This window comes from Doryrhamphus excisus, chromosome 2, assembly GCF_030265055.1.
Source record: "Doryrhamphus excisus isolate RoL2022-K1 chromosome 2, RoL_Dexc_1.0, whole genome shotgun sequence".
Classification (NCBI taxonomy): domain Eukaryota; kingdom Metazoa; phylum Chordata; class Actinopteri; order Syngnathiformes; family Syngnathidae; genus Doryrhamphus; species Doryrhamphus excisus.
The window spans coordinates 24,761,223-24,786,597 of NC_080467.1; the positions used below are offsets into that span (position 1 = coordinate 24,761,223).

Consider the following 25,375-nt stretch of genomic DNA (forward strand, 5'->3'; position numbering starts at 1 on the left):
TAGAGGGCGGCATCATTAAGCACCCTCGACTGACGGGTGAAGGGGTTAAAGGTTATTAGCTTGACGTCGCCACGTGTGTTGATGTTTTGCTACACCACAATAATCGGTCCTGTCGGTTCTTTTGTTACATGTTATGGGCAAAAGAGCAACGGGGATTTAATTCTTAGATTGTAGTCAATTTGATGAGGGAAAAAAGCTGCAAGCTAAGAGGTAAACTAGCGTTACATTTTCGGACATGCAGCGACTTAACGCAATGATTAAGTGTCGTGTGTGTGTATACATCTACTCAGTTGTGTCACAAGTGTAAGGTTTTTAGTGGTTTTAGGTTTTTGGTATTTGTATTCGTATTCGAGAAGTAGTTGGCACCTTAAAATGGAAATAGCGTTATTGATTAATTGAATTGGTGACGTCATTAGTTGTTGGCTATGTAGTCCACAGTGAGGGCCAAATATTAGAAACAGCTCTCAGTATTAAGTGTTTTGCTACTTTATTTGTACCTCTCTGACAATGATAATCAAAAATGAATATTATTATTATTATTTTCCTTGTTGCAGGTCTTTGTGCAGTGTTTTCGGTCAGCCTGAGATTAAATGAGGAACCTAAAGTTGCTGAAGAGCTTGCAGACTTCAGAGCTGCAAGGCCTGGGTTCTCCGCAGTGTTTGTCTTCCCGAGTCGACACTGGAACACTACTGGTTGCCTCCCAGTACTCCATCACAGAGTTCAACCCTCAATTAGGACAGGTAAGACCTGAACGGTGATAGCCATGTGGTCATAGTAACTAATAGGGCTGGGTTAAACGATTATTTCTGTAATCGATTAATCTAGAAAATAGATTTCCGATGCATCGACTAATCCCTGAAAGTCCCTGATTAGTCCCTGAAAACATAAACCACAAACACATGCACAGGTTAATAAATATATATATTTCTAAATGATCTGCCTATATCAATAAAGTATAATATGAATAATGCTAATAACAACAATAATAATAATAGAAATAAAACTAACTACAGCGTGTATTTGAGGAGTGTGTGTCTGTGTCAGTTAAAAAAAACATGTGAGTGTGTGAGGAGTATGTTTTTGTGTGTGCGAGGCTGGAGCACAAATTACATGGTGCAGTTTGGATGACTGACGGGATTAATCATTGCAAACAAGGAAGGAAAAAAAAGGCGTCTTCTGCTCACAAGCAGCTCCCGGGTGCTACCTCAATAGGTGATGGTGCCATCTCAATTTTGCATAGGTCACAAACCACCGCATCATTACCTTTTGGCGTGAAGTATTCCCATATTTTGGATACTCTGTTGCGCAATATTTTCTTCTGGCCGGACTCACTAAAACATGTTTTGATTCTGAGTAGTGGTGTGGCGTTCGTGAGCGAACGGGTCAAAAGAACTAGTTCTTTTTTGCGGACGAATGAACCGCCCATAAAATACCCGTTCAGTCCGCCGGCCGTTTTATTCATGACCGACACAGCACTAGTTGGTGAGCTGTTGAGTCGGAACTAACGTGAATGAGTGAACGGACTGACTCGACAGGACTGACCTGGTCTTTGCACAGGGGGGGATTACAGGCTAACCACCAATTGACTGAAATGAACGGCTCTTTTTACTGAATGCATCGGAATGAACGGTTTTGTCCACCACTAATTCTGAGTGAAGGCGCATCGACATGCAGTTCTTGTGTTGATGTATTTTTTGTGTCGATGTCATCGATGACGTTACATGTCGTCCCTAGTAACTATGCTTCGCTTTTGTGATCATGCAGGTGGTGAGTGAGGCCTCCCTGACCGGGGATGGTTTCCTCCCGCAGGATGGCAGCGGCTTCTTGGTTGGGCTGCGGGACCTACCGGAAGTTGAGTCAGCGTGTTTGGCGACCGCTGACGGAGATGTCATCCTCTTTAACCTCAATACCTGTCAGGTGTGTTGCAAAGTACAATGTTTCGATGGTGGGCTTACTTGTGCTTACTTGAATTTCTTGCCGGTGTGCAGTTGGAGTGTGTCGGCAGTGTCGACAGCGGCCTGACGTCAATGAGCTGGAGTCCTGATGAGGAGCTTGTTGTTCTCACTACTGGTCAGCACATCACAGGAATATTTACACTACACAACAACACAAAAATGTCACAATCATTAATAATAGTTGATCTTACAGGCCAGGAAACGATCATCATGATGACAAAAACCTTTGAGCCCGTCGCCGAGTTTTCAATTCACCAGGATGACTTTGGTGAAGGTATGGTGGCTCTCATTTATTATTCTGCACTTCTGCTTTAGACGTCAACCTGCATTGGTTACCTTGTACTTCTGCATGTGTAAAGACAATACATTTCTAATAATCTAATATAAATAAAAATTATCTTACAATGCAGGGAAGTTCATCACGGTAGGCTGGGGCAAGAAAGAGACTCAGTTCCACGGCTCGGAGGGCAAACAGGCCGCACAGAGGAAGGCTCAGGTTTGACACAAACATCATAGGTTGTGGAACATGTTTTCCACACTAACGTTTGTATTTAATACATATTTGTATAGTTGATCATATAGTAGCAAATGCTGAAAAAACAAAGAATATCAGAATAAAATGCCCATTTTTGATATTCTAAACCAGGGGTCTCAAACTCAATTTACTTGGGGGCCACTGGAGCTAGGGTCTGGGCGAGACTGGGCCGCATCAGGTTCCCCCCCCCCCCAAAAAACACATTTATTAAAAACAGAAAAATACTTTTTCAGTGCTTTGGTTCCGATTTTCTACAATAAAAGCTCTGATAAAACATTCCACTGTTCTCAAATATCTTCATTTTTATTTTTCTGCACAAAATAAGATGAAAAATAAATAAACAAATCAAGAATAAAGAAAATCGATCAATCAGTAATAAATAAATATAATAATAAAAAATTAAAAATTTAAGAAACCACATATAGTTCGTGGGTAGACAATTATTTTTTTCAGATTAAAATGAACAAAGCATTATTAGAGCCCTGTAGACATGACAAAACTCGACTATAGTCACATTTATATATATTTTTTAAAATTTACAACATATTGCGCAACTGCAGGGTCTTGAGACATATGCTAACTCGCAAACTAGAGAGCTAGCGACCTAAACGGTAGCCTTCAAGTTATTTCCTTTAAACTTAAATAGCCAAAAACATACCACTTCCACACGGATAGGGAGGATAACTATTAACAGTTATTTAACCTTTAACATGAACATGAATCAAACGTAATCATTTTTTCTGGGTACATGATACCATACAGCATCCATATCAAACTTGCGTGGGCCGCACTAACATTAAACTTTCATATCCAGGCGGGGGCCTCAAACTAGTGTCCTGCGGGCCACATTTGGCCCACGGGCCGCGTGTTTGAGACCCCTGTTCTAAACCATATAAAATGCCCGTTATAATTACTAACCCCATTTTAAATTCAGTTTTGCACATAGAGAAACAGACAATGTACGAGAACTGAGGGTGAATTTGGGCATACATTTTCTCTAGTGATGGCGAGATGAAGCCCCATGAGGCTTTGAACCATGTCAGTCAACTGTTTCGAGAATGGATTCATGTCTTGAAGCTTCATGTGCACACGAAACCACCTGCTGGCCTTGGATACAATTACAGGCGGATGTGTGTGATGCATTGAATGCTGATCTGTTTTGATTAATTACCAAATGATGAATCTATAAAATATACAGTATATATAAAATACTGAATGTTTTCTTGTGCATAAATGCCATGTAGCATGTGATATGGCTAGCTTCATCATGGTTTGATGTCACCTAGCTGGCATGGACTCAGGGAAGGTGCTTGTGTAACTAGGAAGATGTATGCTTGTGTAACTTGGACAGAATATGGGAGATTTTATTGATTTGTATTCAATAATATTTTTTTCTTGGTTTGAGGCGATTCCTCTTTTTTTGATACATCTCCACTATGCTTTAGGGTTGTGTATCTTTGACATCCATTTCTTGTGGCTGATAAAAACGTGTGATCTTTCATTTGCATAATGAACATAAGTTGTGTAGGTAATACTGTAATATATTAATATTATAATGTAGTACTATTAACCTTACCATGAATGGGTGAAGGTCCAGTTTCATCTTTGTTTGTGAAAGGCACTTTAATGCCTGAACATGGATGAGTTATTATTGTACCCCAACTTCAGACATAATCAATTCCGGCCCCTCCCCCGATGAATCAAGCCTTGGTACACGCTTTGCGGAAGTACCCACTCGATTACTCGACATGTGCTTTGAAGCCCCAGCACCTCTTGTAGCATCACTAATTTTCTCCAAAAATCATATCATTTGAAAAGTGAGGTGTTGGAAAACCGAGGTTTGACAGTACTTGGAAAAGTCTTGTCAAAGCATCTTCCTGCTAGAAAATGTTGAGTGACTGTTTTTTTTTTCCTTCCACCTCTGCACATGGTGCCATCAAACCACTTTCTATTTAAGTTAAAATATATTTTTTTATGGTAATAAGATTAATATTCTTAATTAATTAATATTTAAATAAAATTAATATTTAAAGCAGAAAAAGGAAATTTGTGAATACATGCGGGGTTGAAAAATTCAGTATGTGTAATACGTGCAGGAAGTCCAGCCAGCTCCAGAATGGGACGACCGCAGGCCTCGGGTGACGTGGCGAGGTGACGGACAGCTCTTTGCAGTCGGTGCCGTCTGTCCCCAAACCGGAGCCCGGAAAGTCCGAGTGTGGAACAGAGAGGGCGTCCTGCAGGCCACCAGTGAACCCGTCAATGGCCTGGAGCAGGCGCTGTGCTGGAAGTGAGAAGTGCTTATTAAAGCTTGATCTTAGCAAAACATGTGAGGACCTCTAGGCCTTCCTAGACTGCCAAGTGGGAATCCATGTGAAGGAATCTCCATGTTTCAGACCCTCGGGCAGCCTGATGGCGAGCACCCAGCGGCATCCCAACAAGCACAGCGTGATCTTCATGGAAAAGAATGGGCTTCTCCATGGAGACTTCACCCTGCCATTCAACAAGGACCAAGCCAAGGCAGGTTTTTTATACATTAGTTGTCCCGTTCAAGACCGATGATGATGATGTTTTCCTATCAGGTGAAGGAGCTGCTGTGGAACAACGACTCCACCGTCCTCGCAGTTTGGTTAGAGGATTTAACAGCAGGGGAGCACGGAGACATCAACACATGCGGTAAGTCCAGTCCAGTTTCTCATCTGCCATGAAACATTGTCCATCTTCTCCCAACAGTCCAGCTGTGGACGGTGGGGAACTACCACTGGTACCTGAAGCAGAGCCTGGACTTTGGCAAAGACCCCCAGAATGCTCCGGCGTGTATGTGCTGGGACCCTGAGCGCCCCCTACGGCTACACGTGGTGACTCACGGGTGGGGGATCCTCACGTACGACTGGGGCTGGACGACGGAGAAGAGCCCCGGGCTGGACGCCTCGGATAACGCCAACGTGGCCGTGATTGACGGAGGTGAGGACCAATGGAATGCGAGGAAGATAAGGAAAGGTTCATAGTTCTTACCCTCCTCTAGACAAGGTACTAGTGACCACCTTCAGGCAGAGTGTGGTTCCTCCTCCCATGTGTTCCTTTGAGCTCCAGCTGAGCTCAGCCGTGAATCAGGTGACGTTCCTCTGCCGGCCTCAGGGGACCAATCAGCTGGCGGCGTTCACTGTCAATGGAAACATATCGGTCTTTAGCCAAGGTGGGTGTTCATGCTAAAAACATCGTCCTGCTACAAATGAACTTTAGAATTGCTAACATGTTTTTACTGACCAGATTTAGAAGAAAAACATGACAAGGGCGCAGATGGATTCAGGACTGTGTCTCGCCCCCTACTCCTCAAAAACATCTTCAGGTAACTTCCATGAACATTTTTTGTCGATATAGAAAAAATAAAGTGAATGTTATATTTCTCTTATGTCATTTATCAGAGTTGCCGTCCACCAGGAGGCGCCACTGTCATTGCGGCATCTACTGTGGCTGCAGGACGGTCTCTTTGTAGCCATCAGCTGCGGTCTGTTGCCCACCTCCTCCACCCTGATGATGCTGTGCCCCTCCCAGGACGTTGCAGACACGCTTTCCGTCAGGTACTGAACAAGAACCCCTGCTGGAAGTGAAACGAAAGACTTGAAGCCGTCAGTGATGTGTGACAACGTGATATTGTTTGGATGCTGCAGGTCTCAGCTGGAAGTGGACGGCGTTGTGGTCAGTGTGGTTCAGTGCTGCCAGACATGCACCGTGGCGCTGCAGCTGGAGGATGGACAGATCAGGAAGCTGCTCTGGGGTCAGTCTCAACACTCTGAAGTAGTAATAAGGACACCTTATGTTTCCAGTTAGCACTCAAACGTATTGAAATGTTCAAGTATTAATCGTATCATTAAAGCAAATGGAGGTCATTTTCATGGCTTTAAGTGCGCACTTCCTGTTTCCCGTGTTTACCCTGAATTGCAATTTTCTTTTTATATCACTGGTTATTTTTATTATTTTTTTACTTCACAAATTGATAGCCTACAAATATTTATGGATCCGACTGTACATCTCCAGTACTGTGTTCCAAAATAATAACAACAAATCATGGCTGCACCTATAAAAGCTTTTAAAAATGCACATTTTTTATGTCAGGCGTCTTCAATTCTGACTCACTGGAACTTTACATCTTACAGTAATTTAGTAATTAATCTGACAAACAGTGTGAAGCAGTCTAGCTAACTCACATGCTCATTCATGTAGTACGTCCTCTGCTCTGCAGGGGGCACCAGTGAGACGTAACCATCCCAACAAGCATTTACTGGGAATGCAGTGAGGCAGCTCGTGTTTACATTCAAATTACCATATAAAAAAAATAATTGCATACAGTTTAAAAAAGAGAAATAAAGTAAATGCCAATTCACACTTTGAATTTTGCAGCTTCACTCATGGTTTTTCCAAAATGTATTCATTCATTCATAAATAATTGCTGTTTTGTGTTTGAATATGGCCTACCGTTATTAAAACAATATGCAAATTGTAATCTAAATAAAGCATTTCCAAGCATAAAACTGGCTTAAATGCAAACGTAAAGCATTCAGAAGACGCATTGTTAATACGTAGTATTTTATCACTAGTATTTGTATCACTTTCCACTAGGTGTCACTAATGTTACTGTAATGTTCGATGAGACACATGCCATGCTGAAACTCAGCTGTGAGCCTGTGATTTCACTTCCTGACTGGGGAAGTGAACTTACTCGGCTCCCACAGCACCGGAACACGTTCACAGCAACACACACAAGCACAAGTCTTATTTATCTCTTTAATATCTTATTTGTTTACATATTTACTACATTGGGTAATATGAGTGGAAAGGTGTTTTTGGCATTTTTATGCATTTCCAAGCATAACACTGGCTTAAATGCAAACATAAAGCATTCAGAAGACACATTGTTGATATGTAGTATTCCACACTTTCCACTAGGTGTCACTAATGTTACTGTAATATTCGATGCAATACATGCCATGCTGAAACTCAGCTGTGAGCCTGTGATTTCACTTCCTGACCGGGGGAAGTGAACCTTCTCGGTTCCCACAGCACCGGAACACGTTCACAGCAACACACACAAGCACAAGTCTTATTTATGTCTTTAACATCTTATTTGTTTACATGTTTACTGTCCACATTTTAGAGGTGATAAGCATTTTTTTTACCTGTCCATCTGTGTAGATTGTCCTGAGCCATCAGTGGAGGAGTGGCGTGATTCCAGTGGGTGCAGCATCAACTTCCCTGTGCCCTGCACTCAGACCGCCCTCTGCAGCGTGGGAGGAGAGGTAAAGTCAAAAGATTTTTAGCTAAATGGTGTCAGTTCAAACATTTAACGTGACTTTCCATTGAAGTCATTTAAAGACAAAGATTGTTGTAATGGGTGCAGGAGTGCCTGCTCGGCCTGACGGACAGATCTCACCTGTACGCCGCAGACGTGGAGGTATGACTGAGATACACGTACAGGGCGCATCGGCCGGCGGATGTCGCCACGTGCATTCAAGTGGTCTGCTTCCTCCTCAGCTCGCCTCCAACGTATCGTCCTTCGCCGTCTGCAACGACTTTCTTATTGTCACAACGCACTCGCACACGTGTCGTTGCCTCCAGCTGAGCACGCTCAGTCTTAAAGGTACCACGCCCGGTTGGGGCCCATACGACTTTAAAGCATTGTGACGTGAAACAGAAGAGGGCAAAAGAATATGACATTGGTGACCTCTCACCCCACAGAACTGCCGTCGGCTTTGGCCCAGGATGGCGGTCAGAACGATGAGACCTTGCGGCGGGTGGAGAGAGGGTCCCGCATCGTCACCGTGGTGCCGCAAGACACGCGAGTCATCTTACAGGTCAGCCGAACGTGGTGACGGTCATTCAGACTTGCAGCCGCTCACTGTGGTGCGTTTGTGTCCAGATGCCTCGTGGGAACTTGGAGACTGTCCATCATCGAGCTCTGGTGTTGGCTCAGCTCAGGAAGAGGCTGGACGAGTAAGTGGAGCACAGACCTCCACCAAGTTCCGAGTGGCATAGATACACACCTCCTGATTTTTTGAAACTGCTGGGGTTTCTTTTCTAGTTTGAAGTTCAGAGATGCGTTTGAGTGTATGAGGAAGCTGCGCATCAACCTGAACCTCATTTACGACCACAACCCAAAGGTACATGCTACAAGAACTTAAGAAAGCCTCCAAAATGTAACACTTCTGCTTCCTTCAGGTCTTCCTGGAGAACACGGACATGTTCCTGACGCAGCTCAGCTCCATTAACCACATCAACCTTTTTCTCACCGAGCTCAGGTCAGTAGAGCATCGTGGTCGGGTGAGAAAGCCTGAAGGAAACCTTATGAGGTGTCTAACGTGTCTCCTCATCAGGGAGGAGGACACCACAAGCAGCATGTACCCTCGCCCTGAGGGCAGCACCTTCCAGCAGCCGCCCGCCTCAGGGCAGAAGAAGGTGGACGTGGTGTGCGATGCTTTACGGCGCACCATGGAGGCGACGGATCCCAACAAGTCAGTGACTCTTTGCTCAGCTTGTAAAGTATCAGGAATTTTCATGGGAATGAATTGGAAATGAGATGAATTGCAGGTTAGTTTATCATGAGGCACATAAAGCAGATTTATTGCTAATTCTGTGTAGTTCAAATAGTGGCTGGAGGAGTTTTAGTATTATTATTATTATTATTATTATTAGACTCCAGGATACCCACAAGCAGTATAGAAAATGGATGGGTGCATGGATTTATTATTAGAAGCAGTACAGTAAGGTGTAGGTTTCACAAGTAATTGACAGTACTTAAATAAAACATAATACAATCTTAGAACTACATAATAGAAATACATAATATACAGTAAATTGTGATAGTTAACTAGTAACAAGGCATTTATTTGCACAAGTGTATGCCTATTAATTTGATCATGGAGAGACAAAATTGAGTTTTTTTTTCTTTTGTTTGTTTAAATTATTTAGAGCATGGTTCCCAACTGTTTTTTATTTTCTTTTATTGTTATTACATAACTTCAGATTAGCAATTCATGCTCATAAAACATTCATTCATTCATTTTCTACCGCTTATCCTCATGAGGGCCGGGGGGGGTGGGGGTGCGCGAGCCTATCCCAGCAGTCCAGGTACACCCTGGACTGGTGGCCAGCCAATCACAGGGCACATATAGACAAACAACCATTCACACTCACATTCATACCTATGGATAATTTGGAGTTGCCAATTAACCTAGCATGTTTTTGGAATGTGGGAGGAAACCGGAGTACCCGGAGAAAACCCACGCATGCACGGGGAGAACATGCAAACTCCACACAGAGATGGCCGAGGGTGGGGTTGAACTCGAGGCTCCTAGCCGTGCAGCCACCCATAAAACATGTCAAACCCAAATATCACCTCTTGGCTAAATATAGAAAAGTTTCCACACCTTTGGTACTACTGTACAATTCCTTGCACAGGTTCTGTCTGTCCATACTGACGGCCCACGTGAAGAAGAGTGTTCCCGAGCTGGAGATCGCTCTGCAGAAAGTCCATGAGCTTCGAGGTGAGCGTGTTGAGACGTATCTGGCACAGGTGTAGTTCCTGTGTGGTACAACATCAGAAAGAGCAGGCAGTATAACGCCATCTGGATAAAGCTCTTGTACTGGATTATGTACTTATTGTGTGTATTGTGTATCTGTGTGTAGCGAACCCACCTGAAGGTGACGGTAGAGTCAGCGCTGAGGAGGCTCTAAAGTACCTCCTCTTCCTGGTCAACGTCAACGACTTGTACAAACACTCGCTGGGGACGTACGACTTTGACCTGGTGCTCATGGTGGCCGAGAAATCCCAAAAGGTTGGCAGCATCAGCGTATTTCTTGGGTTGTTTGTCCATGAACAGATAAGTGTTGGAGTGAGACATCCTGTTCATTGTACAGGACCCCAAAGAGTACCTCCCCTTCTTGAACATGCTGAAGAACCTGGAGGTCAACTACCAGCGCTACACCATCGACAAACACCTGAAACGTTACAGCAAGGCGCTGCTGCACCTTAGCAAGTGTGGTGGGTGTCAAATTGACTTCCACCAGTGGAACATTAATAGCATACAATATCATATGACAATACAAAATCGGACAGGAAAAAAATCTTCCAGACACATTAGACTCCATTTTTTTCCACATTTTACTTCCGGTAGCCGGAATGCATCTGAACTGAAAAGTAAATATGCTTATCATGTCCTGTCTTTTTTAGGAGAGGAGCATTTTCCAGAGGCTTTACAGCTGGTGAAGGAACAAACGCTCTACAGCGAAGCTCTGCGACTTTACCCTACCGACAGCGCTCACTACAAGGTATCCGTGGGAATGTACAGGCTAGGTGTCAACCGACATGTTTTTCCCCATGTTGCAGTGATTAAGGTGTATAATATATTATTAATTGTAATGGATTTAATTTAATTTGAACATGCATCAGATTACAATTGAATGCATCACATAATCAGTTCACAGTTCCACATGTCCAAAAGGAGTAGGAAGAAGCAAAGCTTATTAAATCCTACCCCTCCATCTGGTACTTTTACAATCAGTAACTGTTACATTTGTTCACTTCCTGCTTTCCTAATATAGTTTTTTAAATTTTTTATTTTATTTTTGTCACATACCAAAGTAGGAGGTGATATGAGCATCCAATGCCATAATGGGTACCATAGTAAGTGTCAATATAGTGATATGTATAGCACATCATGACTGGTTCAAGACTCTTCATCCTTGTATTTAGCAAACATCAACTTTCTTGAATTGGCTCATCGTTGTGCATTGTTTGATTTCCTTACTCAATCCATTCCATAGTTTGATTCCACATACTGAAATGCTATGGCTAGCATACAAATACAAAGCTTACAAATTTCCCCACTGAGGGACGAATAAAGGCATATCTTAATCTTAATCTTAATAACGTAGTCCTAGCATAGAAGTGTTTCAAATGTACTTCTTCCCTGAGATCATATTTCTCCTCTCTTGTAGAGAAGTATTGGATGACATTTTTAGCTAATTGCTTATTTTTAGCCTTATGCATTATTTTACCTGTTTGATGATGAACTATATCAGCAAGTTGAAGTATTTGTGATTTTAGAAATAAGGAGTTAGTATGTTCTCTGTAGGCGGCATTATGAATTATCCTTACTGACCTTTTTTTACAGTACATTTAGCAAGTGAAGTCATGAGTAAATAAGCCTAAGAGGTTTAAAGGAGAAATGGAGGTTACAAAGGCAATTTATAATCAGTGTAATTGCAAGTAAAGGCAATAAAAACTATTAACCTTGACCTCCCCAGGCGCTGAGCTGTGCCTACGCTGAGCACCTGGTGGAGCAGCAGCAGGCGGAGCAGGCTGGCTTGTTGCTATGGCGATGCCAAGAGCCGGCCCGTGCCCTGCAGGCGTTTGCCAGCTGCGGCAGCTGGAGGAACGCCATCTGTGTGGCCCAGCAGATCCCGCTGCCTCCAGACCAGTTGGCTCTGCTGGCCAGAGACCTGGCAGGTAACCAAGGCAACAGGTAGTGTTTATTTATTTATTTAATTTTTTAAAAACTTATATCGTTCCTCATTTTAAAGGGAAGCTGACTGAACAGCGGCGCCCTGTGGAGGCGGCAATGCTACTGGACCAGTACGCCAAAGTAAGAACAACTATTATGACATTGATTGACAAGGCAAACAAGGGCCAAACAATTACAAATGGCACCAAAGATCTCCATCTTAGGATCTTTCTTTGACCTCCAGCAATCTTCTTCCCCTAACAAACCACAATGAAAACATTAAAATGATTCACAAATATTATCGCTAATAATAAGTAATACTCCTTACCTTTTGAGCTCTTGTGCTGAATCAGAGTGCCGTTATTAACCGTGGTTCTCATGGCGACCTAGGACTGCGAGGAGGCCATCTTGGCTCTGATCACTGGCGCGGCCTGGGAGGAGGCGCTCCGATTGGTTGGTGAAATGAACCTAATATGCACACACACACACACACGTATCATTGCTTTGGTTTCTTCTCATGTTCATTCATGTTTGTGCGCTGCAGATCCACCTGCACGACAGAGCAGACATCACCGAGACGGACCTTAAACCCGCCCTGCTTGAAGGTACCTTTTTGGATTCTCCTCCATTGTCACAGAAACTAACTTTTCTTTTTTTTCTGTGTGTCAGCGGCCAGCACTCAGATGCTCTTTGTGGAGACACAGGTAGCCACCTTCATGCGACACAGGACCCGACTGGCGTTGGTGCGGGAGCAAAAAGAGAAGGCCAGGCTGAGCTTGCTTGGTGAGGGGGAAAAAAAAATGCCAAGTCTATAACTAGATGTGTAGTTGCCATGGTAACATCCAAATATCCTCTCTTGCCTTAAAGATGAGGATGGTCCAGACTGTGCGGACGCTGAGCTTTACTCTGAGGCGAGCAGTGTGATGACATCCTCCAAGTACTCCCACAGTAACTCACGCATCTCCTCGTAAGAAAACATACTTCTTACATTCATTGATAAAAAAAAATCATATCTTTAAGTGAGATATTGAGTAAAAAAAGGGTTAACTCGCTTGTTGAAACGGTTAAAAAAAAATCCCGGCGTACCAAAATGCATCACGCAAGCCACGTGATATCGCTCTCTTCTCCTATTGGTCAGCGACAAGGCGCAAGAATGTAAACGGAAAGAGGCTCGCAGCAGTACGCTAATTAACTATAACTTTGAAATGTATGAATATGTTGGCACGAGTCCGTATGATTTGAATAAAACATACGAGTTCACGTTAAGAGCGCAAAATGTCATTCCCACGCTGAGGGGAAAAAACTTCCGGTTGACCGCTGTCTTGCTAGCTAACATGCTCAGTCGAAGTCGCGTTCGCTTGGTGGATAAATGTTGTTCGCGATGTCCTTTTAACGTGCTCTTGTCGGTTAGCTGGCTAACGTGTTAATGTCTGAAAATTAATATATAGAGTAATATAGATATATAATATTTGTGTTGCTTCACTCCTACCTTTTCCTGTTTGCATCGGTGTGCCTGACCAATTGGAGGAGAGAGCAATGTCACGTGGTTATAGATTTTCTTTGTAAAGCACAATGCTATCATTTACATCTTGCAGTGATAAGGCAAAGGAGTATTTTAAAGTGGTAATGATGTACATATGTAATGATTTAGTGCCAAAACTGCTGATGAAAGTTCTTGAACGTGACCTTGTATGACGCAGGAGGTCGTCAAAGAACCGGCGCAAGGCTGAGAGGAAGAAGCTGAGTCTGAAAGAAGGAAGTCCGATGGAGGACAGAGCTCTGATGTTCGCACTCGGAGAGATCATCACCACAGTGGACAAGATGCGAGGTGAACGCTCGTCACTATACCCTGCTCTTTGTCTGAAGGCTCCATCAGCGATGCCAAGCTGATTGTTGTCCTCCTCCGTTGCAGAGGAGGTGCAGGCGCTGCTCAAGGCGCTCGTCCTTTTCCACTTTGACAAGCAAGCAGAGAAGCTGCAGCTCATCTTTGGGGAAGCTCTTTGTACGATGGAGGAGGCCATTGTTGAAATTTGGTCTCAAAACCTGCAGAGCAGCAACACTCCGGTAATTTATCAATTCATTTTTTTCAGTTGAGATGGAGCATTTTTCATTTCTTTAATGACAGCATTCACACTAGAGCATGTGTGTACAGCTTATTATTTTTGCAAAGGTTAAGAGTGGCATTCTTTGTAAAGGCAGACTGTTTGATGCCTTATGTATCTAATGTAAGGATAATTCATAATGCCGCCTACAGAGAACAGAGATCCAATACTTCTCTACAAGAGAGGAGAAATATGATCTCAGGGAAGAAGTACATTTGAAACACTTCTATGCTAGGACTACGTGATGCTAGCCATAGCATTTCAGTATGTGGAATCAAACTATGGAAAAATACAAGGATGAAGAGTCTTGAACCAGTCATGATGTGCTATACATATCACTATATTGACACGCACTATGGTACCCATTATGGCATTGGATGGTCATATCACCTTGTACTTCGGTACGGGACAAAAAAAAAATTAAACCATGTTAGGAAAGCAGGAAGTGAACAAATGTAACAGTTACTGATGATTGTAAAAGTCCCAGATGGAGGGGTAGGATTTAATAAGCTTTGCTTCTTCCTACTCCTTTTGGACATGTGGAACTGTGAACTGATTATGTGATGCATTCAATTGTAATCTGATGCATGTTCAAATGAAATTAAACCATTACCAAGTTTGATGCTCGCTTTCAAAGCAGCACATTTATAGTGACAATGAAACCCTCCCAGACCACAACATTGGTAATGGTTTAATTTCATTTGAACATGCATCAGATTACAATTGAATGCATCACATAATCAGTTCCCAGTTCCACATGTCCAAAAGGAGTAGGAAGAAGCAAAGCTTATTAAATCCTTCCCCTCCATCTGGTACTTTTACAATCAGTAACTGTTACATTTGTTCACTTCCTGCTTTCCTAATATAGTTTAAGGTTTTTTTTGTGATATGAGCATCCAATGCCATAATGGGTACCATAGTGCGTGTCAATATAGTGATATGTATAGCACATCATGACTGGTTCAAGACTCTTCATCCTTGTATTTAGCAAACATCAACTGCTTGTATTGTTTCTTGAATTGGCTCATCGTTGTGCATTGTTTGATTTCCTTACTCAATCCATTCCATAGTTTGATTCCACATACTGAAATGCTATGGCTAGCATAACGTAGTCCTAGCATAGAAGTGTTTCAAATGTACTTCTTCCCTGAGATCATATTTCTCCTCTCTTGTAGAGAAGTATTGGATGACATTTTTAGCTAATTGCTTATTTTTAGCCTTATGCATTATTTTAGCTGTTTGAAGATTAACTTGCTGATATAAAGTATTTGGAATTTTAGAAATAATAGAAACTTGTCTATGATTTTCAGATCACGGGCCCAAACTCGACAGCCAACAGCATCATGGCTTCTTTCCAGCAGCAGCAGACACCTGTAACGTCACAACAAGGTCAATAATCCCATTTGTTTTTTTTTTTTTAAGAATTCAGATATTCCCTTGCAGATCACTTTTTTTTTCTCCCCCTCACAACAGATGTGGAAGTTTCCACTCCACCAAAGATGAGGAGCACTGTCAAGTGGAAGCTCACCATTTGTAATTAGACTTTTTTTTTTTAAATTTAAACATGTAAAGGACAATGACAAATGTGTAATAATAAAAATTAAGATCTAAATCATAATTATTCTTCGTAATTTCATGGGAGGAAAAAAACATCTTACCTCCATGACATTATGTAGTTTAGTTCACATTTAGTCCAGTCGTGAAGGACGATGCAAACAAGACGACATGGATACTGACCTTCACTGAGACTTATAGTCCATAAACATGTCAGATTCGGGAGATGTTTAGCACCATGGGTAGAAGCTGCCGTCTCTAAATGTCATCATCACATCCTCTTGGCCCGTTTAGCGGACGCAGCTCCGGCACGCTGCTGATTGATGGCCTTGCCGGCGAGGCGGAGCTTGCGGAGACGCAGCTGACGTAAACGCAGCTGCAGATCTTTGGGAAGTTTACCTCCTTTTTCCAAAATCTTCATGCGCCGTTTGGGTATCTTGGTGAGGTTGAAGTCGCAGATGGTTGGGAAGTAGTCGTACATGACCTGACAGGTGCGGGAGGACGGGAGGTAGCCCTCGGCGGTCACCGTCACCTTGTACTCGCCGGGATTGAGCAGGCGCCAGTAGTCACCATTGGATGCTGAACGGGATAAGAGTCAACGATGTCACATAGCATTAAGATTGCATTATGCTGATTGGGGGGGGCACTACAAGATGATTGACAGTACCTGATCTGATGTGATGGTCGATGTCGTCTACTTTAATGACGGCATCTGCGATCCCAGCGTTTGTATCTTTGTCACAGACCACGCCTTTAATTCCACGGTGCACCTAAAAACAAATGGTTACATGTTATAAACACACATACACGCTGGCCAATCAGGCTTGAGTACCTGCTCCATGTAGACCAGCAGAGACTCGCGGTTGTTCTCCCACTCCACAGGCAGCTCGCTGGCATGGGGGAACTTGTCGCAGGACAACTCCACCGTCACCTCGAAGCAGTTTGTGTGCAGGTAGCTGAAATCATTCATGCCTGACAACACATAAAAGTTTAAAATGTGGGTTATTTTTATATTGTGCTATTTTTTTTACAAGCTTATTTCACCAAATGCTTCTAAAATATACTTTTAAAGAACTCTTGTGACATAATGCAAATATTCCGAACCAAAATGAAATCTGCTGAGTTCAAATGTGGGTTATTTTTATATTTTGCTATTTTTTTTCTTACCAGCTAATTTCACCAAATGCTTCTAAAATATACTTTTAAAGAACTCTTGTGACATAACGTAAATATTCCAACCCAAAATGCAATCTGCTTAGCTCAAACTGGGTTATTTTTATATTGTGATTTTTTTTTTACAAGCTTATTTCACCAAATACTTCTAAAATATACTTTTAAAGAACTCTTGTGACATAATGCAAATATTCCAAACCAAAATGAAATCTGCCAAGTTCAAATGTGGGTTATTTTTATATTATGCTATTTTTTTCTCACCAGCTTATTTCACCAAATACTTCTAAAATATACTTCTAAAGAACTCTTGTGACATAACGCAAATTTTCCAAACAAATGCCATCTGCTGGGTTGAGCACATACGTTCTGATTCTGTTATTTCTATCATCTTAAGATTTCACCAAAAGCTTCTAAAATATATTTTTCAAAAACCTTTGCAACACATTACATGACATAAATATTCCAAACCAAAATGTCATCTGCTTGGTAGAATTTGTATCTTTTTTTAATATTCTTATATATTCTTAAATTATTTTTTTATTAATTATTATTTGTATTATTTTTAATTAATTTAATAATTTTTATTATTTAATTATTTATATTTAAAGCTAAAATATCTTTTTAAAAAAGCCTCTGTGACATGTGACATGAAGTAACTCTAATATTCCAAACCAAAATGTCATCTGCTTGGTTGAATTTGTATCTTATTTTTATATTCTGCTATATTTGGCAGCTTAGATTTCACCAAAAGCTTCTAAAATATCTTTTTCAAAAACCTTTGCAACACATTACATAACTTGAATATTCCAAACCAAAATGTCATCTGCTAGCTTAAACACTAAAGATTTCACAAAAAGCTTCTAAAATATACTTTTAAAGATCTTGTACTTTTAAATTGTGTATAGAAGCAATTTGAATTAACTTCGATAAAACGTCCTTAAACACGAGTTATAAAAAAAAAAAGACAATGGAACGTTGAAGACACACACATTCTTACTTCCTGGTACGTTGTGCCAGGCGGCGCCGTTGATGATGTTGTTGTACCTCAGGAAGTCCTTATTGTGACACGGCCTGCGGTCAGGGTTGGACATCACCTGTGAAGGTACATCATTGGAGCGTCTTACTCACGTTCTCGGACATGGAAAATGTACACGCAGCGACCTTAAGAGTGTAGTAATACTCCTAAGGTGGAGTAGGAGTCACCTGATTGGTGCTGGCGTAGGCGGTGGCCAGCCAGCGGAAGAAGCTCTCGTCGGCGGTAGGCGTGTGCTCGTGAGGCGCCCAGTCGCGGGTCATGTCGAACGGGTACGTGACCACCAGCTCTCCGCCGTGCAGGCTGGCACTGAGAACAAACGGGATGTTCTGCATCCAGTTGATGACGGCTCGGGTCTCTGACGCCACCTTGTGACGCAACCAAACCGTGATGTTAGTCCAAATGTGGGTTATTTTTATATTGTGCTATTTTTTCTCACCAGCTAATTTCACCAAATGCTTCTAAAATGTACTTTTAAAGAACTCTTGTGACATAATGCAAATATTCCGAACCAAAATGCAATCTGCTGAGTTCAAATGTGGGTTATTTTTATATTTTTCCATTTTTTTTTACAAGCTTATTTCGCCAAATGCTTCTAAAATATACTTTTAAAGAACTCTTGTGACATAACACAAATATTCCGAACCAAAATGAAATCTGCTGAGTTCAAATGTGGGTTATTTTTATATTGTGCTATTTTTTTTAAAAGCTTATTTCACCAAATGCTTCTAAAATATACTTTTAAAGAACTCTTGTGACATAATGCAAATATTCCAACCCAAAATGAAATCTGCTGGGTTCAAATGTGGGTTATTTTTATATTGTGCTATTTTTTTTAACAAGCACTGAGAACAAACGGGATGTTCTGCATCCAGTTGATGACGGCTCGGGTCTCTGACGCCACCATGTGACGCAACCATGATGTTAGTCCTCAGCTGGACTTTAATGTTCTCGAGAAACCTTAAGAAGAACGTACAAAGGCGTCCTCTGAGGCATACTCCTCTGGAATGGGGAAGTAGTGGTTGATGAGTTTGGAGCGGTCCGTCTCCAGCTCGATGGCCGTCCACATGACGGAGTTAAGGTCGGCGAAGTTGTGGTTCATGTCGATGCCTTCGTAGCTGTAACGACCCAAAGTCCACCCGGACAGCTCAGATCCCTGCAAGAACCGGAAAGTTCTATTACAGTTCTCATGACTCTGACAACTGTTAGGACGAACGGTGGCGGCGGACACCTTTTTGAAGGCCATCTCGTACCCGTCGGGGTTCATGGAGGGCAGAAGATGGATGCGGGTCTCCTGGACCAGCCTCACGATGCGCTGGTTGCCTTTCTTGTACTCTCGGCACATGTACTGCATCAGGTTGAGAAGAAGTTCGCGGCCCAGAACCTCGTTCCCGTGCATCCCGGCCACGTAGCGGAACTCGGGTTCTCCTGTGGACGTTTACACATGAATGCATCATGAGCCAAAGAACTGAAGAACCTCAACAATCATCTCATCAATGATGTTATGATTTCATTTATAGGTTAGAACATCTGGAGAGGAAACCACCACCATCACTACTACTACTAGTACTACTAACGCTTCCTGTTTGGCCTGCAAACAAGACCTCAGAAATGTCACACGTCCTCCTGAAAAGTGTTTATGAGGACACATTCCAGCTCCCTCCCCCCTCCATGTGTCGTCTCGCGTCTCGCCAAACATCATAAAGTGTTGGCGTTAAATCCAACGTACGCCAAGATGGACATTCCAGAATAATCCTAATGACTTGAAATAAAGAAGTCTTTCAATTTGCCACTTTTGGGGAGTTGTGTAAACGTCTTGTTTGGTTTCAGCGTTTAACGTACGCGGCCTTCATCGCCAAGGTGGGAAATCCTCCCCGCCTTCTCTGCCGTGTGGGCGGAGCCAAGGAGGCCAAAGAAAACATTTGTCAAGAGTAAACGGAGAGATGGACTTACACACAGGGATCGCCTGTTTGGAGACGAGAGGCTGAGATTCGCCGTAACATAACGTGTCTTCTGTCCATATCATCATCATCACCATCATCATCATCATCAACGTACACTTCATCACGGGACGCAACCATCATCATCATGCGTCACAGTGAACCCATGGTGGACAATCATAAATAATACCAGCCTTGTGGTTCCGTATTAAGAAATAATAAGATACTTGGTGTGAACTTTTTAGTATTTTTGAACATATGAACCAAAAGCTTGTAAAATATACTTTTAAAGAGTTCTTAACTCAAACAGTCACTACTAAAATGCCATCTGCTAGGTTGTATATGTACTGTATGTGATTTTGGTATTCTATTTTTAAACACCTTAGAATTCACCAAAAGCTTCCAAAATGTACTTTTAAAGAACTCCTGTGACGTACCACTGGACATGACTCAAATGTTCCACACCAAAATACTATTTTACCATCTTACATTTCACAGAAACCTTCTAAATTGTACTTTTAATGAGCTCTAGTGAATGTGTGATGTAACTCAACTATCCATCTGCTGGGTTGAATCCTTAGTTTATTATTAAATTCTGCTATTTTTACGAGTTTGGACTTCTCCAAAAGCTTCTAAAATATAATTTTAAAGAGTACTTGTGACCCAACTCAAGTATTCCAAAGCAATATGCTGTCTGCGGGGTTGAACACATCGGTTATTTTCATAATCTGCTACATTTGTCATTTTGGGTTATTGCACAAAAGCTTCTAAAAGATACTTTTGAAGAGCTTGTAATATATTACATGAACTCTAACTCAAATATTCCACCCTAAAATGCCATCTGTTGTGTTGAACGCATCGGTTATTTTCATAATCTGCTACATTTAGCATTTTGGGTTGTTGCACAAAAGTTTCCAAAATATACTTTTGAAGAGCTTGTAATATATTACATGAACTTGTGATGGAAAATTTTATATTTCACAGGTATAACATAGGTTACACATTGTTTGAATTACTTTAAGGCCTTTTGTGGACCTTCAACATTTGTATCCGAGCACATCCTGCTGTTCCTTCAAAGATGGTGGCACAGCAGGAGGCTATCTGTAACCTGGGGTTAGGGGCAGTGTCGGAGGAGGTCATTCTTTGATCAAAGCTTTACCTTCATGGGAAAAGGGGACATCAGGATGTCCCACCAAATGGCTGACCCTAGGAGGTTGTCTCACATGGGTGTGACAAACCGTGCCAGAAGAATGGGTGTGAAGGCTAACCCCCATACATGAGGGTGGCATCGGGGGAGTGACAAGAAAGTCTCTTTTCTCTTGTAATGTAATTCATTTGCATGCTATGGAGTATAAAAGTTCCCGCCAAGAGACCACTCTTGGCCAGACACCTACAGACCACCATGCATACTGTGTGTTGTCTGACCCCTTTGTTTTGCAAAGGTAATAAAAACTGCCAGAGCTATGTATTTATTTCAGGCATTCTCTATCCTACTTAGGATGATAGAAATTTTTTCCACAACAAACTCTAAGTCAAATATTCCAACCTAAAATGCCATCTGTTGTGTTGAACGCATCAGTTATTTGTCTATCCTGCTACATTTATCACAATTTGCACAAAAAGCTTCTAAAAGATACTTTTGAAGAGCTCTTGTAACCTATTGAGTAAATAACAAATATTCCACCCTAAAATACCATCTGTTGTATTGAAGACATCAGTTATTTTTGTACCCTGCTACATTTATCATTTTAAGTTGAACAAAAAGCTTCTCCAATAGCTTTTTGAAGAGCTTGTAATATATTACATGAACTCGAACTCAAATATTCCACCCTAAAATGCCATACAGCTTATTTTGATATTCTCTTATATTTACCAGCTCGGATTTCACCAAAAGCTTTTAAAATATACCTCTAAAGAGCGTAACATAGATCAAATATTCCTCACCCAACTCGTGTTTTCCCGGGTTATCGGAGATCTCCATGACAACCAGCTTGAGGCCGGTGTAGCTTTTCCCGATGCTGTAGATGCGAGTAATGTCGGGACAAGCATCGTTCACCGATTTCATCAACTGTAAAGAACCAGGAAGGGGAAAGAAAAAAAAGGAGCATCACCGTTTCCATTTCCATCATTCCAACATTTCCATTTCAATCCCAATGGCGTTGAAGTCCGGATGAGATCAAATCACGAGATTAAAATGATTCCAGTTAGAATCCCTCCAGCTTGTTTGTCCATGTGGTCCACATTTCTTGAAGCAAACCAGTGGAATGTGGATGTTTTGTTTTCCAAACATCCCATAATGTTTGTTTTTAGGGGGGCGGGGGGGGGGGGGGGGGGGTCAGACAGGAAGCGTCCCATGAAGCACATCTTTAGTCTCACCTTCCTCATGTCTTTGTAGTTGTGGTGTCTGAAGTCCAGTTTGTCCCTGGTGGGTTCTGCCTGCCAGGCGTACATGACGTTTGGATCTAGAAGACAAGAAGACTATCATTGTCTGGTGGTCCCCTGGTGGTCCCATGGTGGTCCGGTACCTGGAATCGTGCATCCGAGGACCTCCGCCCTCAGACAGATGTTCCCCTGCGTCCCGTTCTGGTACCACGTCTGAGGGTTGATGCGGATGTAGCGAGCCACTGTGGACCCCGCCTCCAAGAGAGCCAGAACCGGTGTCTCCGCGTCCTGGTTGCCTTCAAAGACCTGCAGACGGAGATCTGTTGGCGTACGGGGAGACGAGGAGGCGACAGGAAGTGCGGGCAGACTTACCGCCTCTTCCGTCCCGTTCATGCAAGGCGTCCACACCAGGGAGTCGTTACTGAACTGCACCTTGTAGGAGTGGACCACGTCCCAACTGGATCAGAACCACATCAGCTCCTTTAGCATGCGCTAATATCCCATCTTTGACCTCTACCGCTAACATTTAAGCTAATAATAATCATATATAAATACATAAACATGAAAAACCAACCAGTTTCTTGCTTCAATTCACAGACAAACAACAGACTTCCTTCAGCATCTTTCTATCTGACGTCACTCAAAATCAATAGGCTTCTTGCCATGGCACATAATAATCGTACAAAACAAACTGAATCATTCAAAACCAATCAGTTTCTGGTTCAGTTTAGAGACATATACACATCTTTCGGAAGTCTGATCCAGGCTTCCTTCAGCATCTTTCTATCTGACATCACTCAAAATCAATAGGCTTCTTGTTGGGACACATAATAATAGCTGGGTTATTCAAAACCAATCGGTTGCTAGCTCAGTTTAGAAACAGACCCACATCTTTGGGGAGTCAGATCCAGGCTTCCTTCAGCATCTTTCTATCTGACATCACTCAAAATCAATAGAAAGCTTGCTATGACACATAATATAATGGTGAAAAACAGACTGGATCGTTCCAAACCAATCAATCGCTTCATATAAAGGCATATAAACGGCTTTGAGGAGTTTGATCCCAAGTTCCTTCAGCAGCTTTCTACCTCAAAATCAATAGGGCTCTTGTTGGGACACATAATAATAGTGAAAAACACGCTGAGTTATTCAAAACAAATCAGTTGCTAGCTCAGTTTAGAAACAGACCCACATCTTTGGGGAGTCAGATTCAGCACCTTTCAATCTGACATCACTAAAAATCAATAGGGAGCTTGCTATGACACATAAAATAATGGCGAAAGACAAACTGGAGGCATATAAACAACTTTGGGGAGTTTGATCCCAGGTTCCTTCAGCAGCTTTCTACCTGGCGTCACTCAAAATCAATAGGGCTCTTGCAATGGCATGAGAGGTTTGCATGGAGGCGGTGGGCCATCATGCTACCATGGAAACCAACACAGAAGCAAAAGGGGTGGAGTGCTGCGTACTGACCTCCAGATGGAGTTACGCCCCTGCAGGATGACTCCGGTAAAGCGGGTCAAGCGCAGAGCGTCCACCTCCAGCCACTGCTTCCTGTCGCGGTCGTGGGCGCACCAGGCGCCGTCGTAGATGTCGCCGTCCTCAATTCCCGACTGCGGCAAAGACACAAATATGTTCAAAACATTACGCCGCCACATTGCTAATGAATCCGTGCGACGCTCACCTGGATGTTGAGTCGGCCCCGGTGAGGGCCCAGACCTCGTCGCTTGTAGGACGAGGCCCTCAGCTGAGTGTCCTTCACTTTGAGGGACTCCAGACCCAGAGGAGGACAGTCTGGTTGTCGCCATGGTAACACATAGGAGACACAAGGACGCTATAAGATACAAGCTATTTTTCCATGGTGGAAAAATGGCCACTGGGCCGCACTTTGGAGACCGCTACCCTATGGTATTAGTTGTGTCCCACTACCTGAGTGTCCAAATGTTTTCCATTGAGGGACGCATCCTGAAAAATGTCTCACTTTGGAGACCCCTATATAATGTAAGTCACATGCACACCATCAAACTCAACAGCAAAGCTTATACATACCATACGTACGTGTCGCCGTCTCCTTGGCAACAGGCAGACTCGAACCTTTCCCAACGGTGGGTTTGGATTTCTTAGCCACTTTTGGCTTCCTGGTGACTTTTGGCTTCTTCAGGACACTTTTGGACTTCTGGGCTACCTTAATGCTCCGGATGGGCCTCCTCTCTATGAAAGGGCAGGACAAAAAACACACACAACACTGGCGCTTTTTCTTTGGCTTATCTTAGCAACACTTCACACTTTCAACTTAAATTTAAGCAGGACAAAGTCCTCAAATATCACTTTTTGTGCATGGTTTGTTTTGACGACAGTTAAAAATGTGATGATTATTAAGTGGCATCACACATTTGCTCGATGGCTGTGAGGTGTTTTTTCCTCCCCAAGCATCAGAGCATCTGGTTTCCATTAAAGACAGGAAAAATGTCCTTCTGTTTTTGGGCTAGAATGCACAACCACAACACACACACTTCAATCAAACGATGAATATTAATGAAATGGTCAAAACAATCAGTGCTGTTCAATAACAAAATATAAATGAATTATTAAAAATATATTTAATATTTTTTTTAAGTACCCAATTGCAAAGGATCTTCTTCCTCCTCGCCTGGAGCATCCTTGGAGTGAAGTGGTGCACTTTTTTGAGGGCTTCTTCTTGGAGCTTCCCCGGTGGATTTTGTGCCGATGCCCGCATTTGTCAAGACTTCATCCGGTCGTGCGGTGGTGTCACCGGCGGTCAGGCTAGAGAAAAGCACCAGAGAAGCAGTAAACAGAAGCAAATGGAGAGTAAAGTGTACAGTGGACGCTGCCATGCTGACTTATTATGAAGGCAGAAGAAGTTGCCGCCGCTCGACTCAGTTAAGCTAGCGATAGCACGCGGCAACTGCCGGTCAGAGTTAAGGCAATAAAAGTACAGGATTGTAACTCAATGGAACAGCGTCGGTTTTAACACCAGAAAATAGGAAATACAAACAGCATATCATTCAGTAACCCTTTCAGCTCACATTCGCAGGGTTTCCTTCACTTTGTAGAACGTTAAACCCGTATTTTACCCAACAAGGAAGCGGGTACTGTTTTATCTTGAAAGGACACTTACCGAAAGTACCGTGGGCTGTTTTCCTAAACAGATTTGTGAAATCGATGTATGGTACAGTAGCATTA

At 42.5% G+C, this 25,375-nt stretch overlaps 2 protein-coding genes and 1 long non-coding RNA gene across 3 annotated transcripts; 1 reads left to right on the plus strand and 2 right to left on the minus strand.

The window, feature by feature from the left end:
* The first annotated feature begins 10 nt into the window (after positions 1-10).
* elp1 (elongator acetyltransferase complex subunit 1) lies at positions 11-15,719 on the plus strand. The gene is made up of 36 exons (XM_058054597.1): positions 11-210; positions 555-740; positions 1,765-1,917; positions 1,989-2,070; positions 2,149-2,229; positions 2,366-2,451; positions 4,587-4,777; positions 4,884-5,007; positions 5,070-5,163; positions 5,221-5,451; positions 5,513-5,683; positions 5,758-5,836; positions 5,913-6,068; positions 6,159-6,265; positions 7,681-7,784; positions 7,886-7,939; positions 8,020-8,125; positions 8,224-8,339; positions 8,405-8,478; positions 8,567-8,645; positions 8,704-8,783; positions 8,859-8,996; positions 9,943-10,028; positions 10,171-10,319; positions 10,402-10,525; positions 10,715-10,812; positions 11,791-11,992; positions 12,067-12,128; positions 12,378-12,440; positions 12,532-12,592; positions 12,657-12,770; positions 12,855-12,954; positions 13,688-13,815; positions 13,900-14,051; positions 15,400-15,478; positions 15,563-15,719. Exons 2-36 carry the CDS (start codon positions 591-593, stop codon positions 15,628-15,630), a joined length of 3,942 nt encoding a protein of 1,313 aa, XP_057910580.1. The 5' UTR covers positions 11-210; positions 555-590; the 3' UTR covers positions 15,631-15,719.
* LOC131106032 (uncharacterized) lies at positions 11,902-14,290 on the minus strand. The gene is made up of 3 exons (XR_009120042.1): positions 12,597-14,290; positions 12,316-12,455; positions 11,902-12,244 (listed from the first exon to the last, which is right to left on the minus strand). It is a non-coding gene; the product is annotated as an uncharacterized LOC131106032 (long non-coding RNA).
* LOC131105991 (probable carboxypeptidase X1) lies at positions 15,109-25,071 on the minus strand. The gene is made up of 15 exons (XM_058054612.1): positions 24,792-25,071; positions 24,221-24,382; positions 23,856-23,965; positions 23,645-23,784; positions 22,544-22,628; positions 22,315-22,477; positions 22,166-22,251; positions 21,734-21,857; positions 19,081-19,277; positions 18,826-19,005; positions 18,020-18,217; positions 17,814-17,910; positions 16,476-16,615; positions 16,311-16,413; positions 15,109-16,222 (listed from the first exon to the last, which is right to left on the minus strand). Exons 1-15 carry the CDS (start codon positions 25,024-25,026, stop codon positions 15,915-15,917), a joined length of 2,328 nt encoding a protein of 775 aa, XP_057910595.1. The 5' UTR covers positions 25,027-25,071; the 3' UTR covers positions 15,109-15,914.
* Between the last annotated feature and the right edge of the window lie 304 nt (positions 25,072-25,375).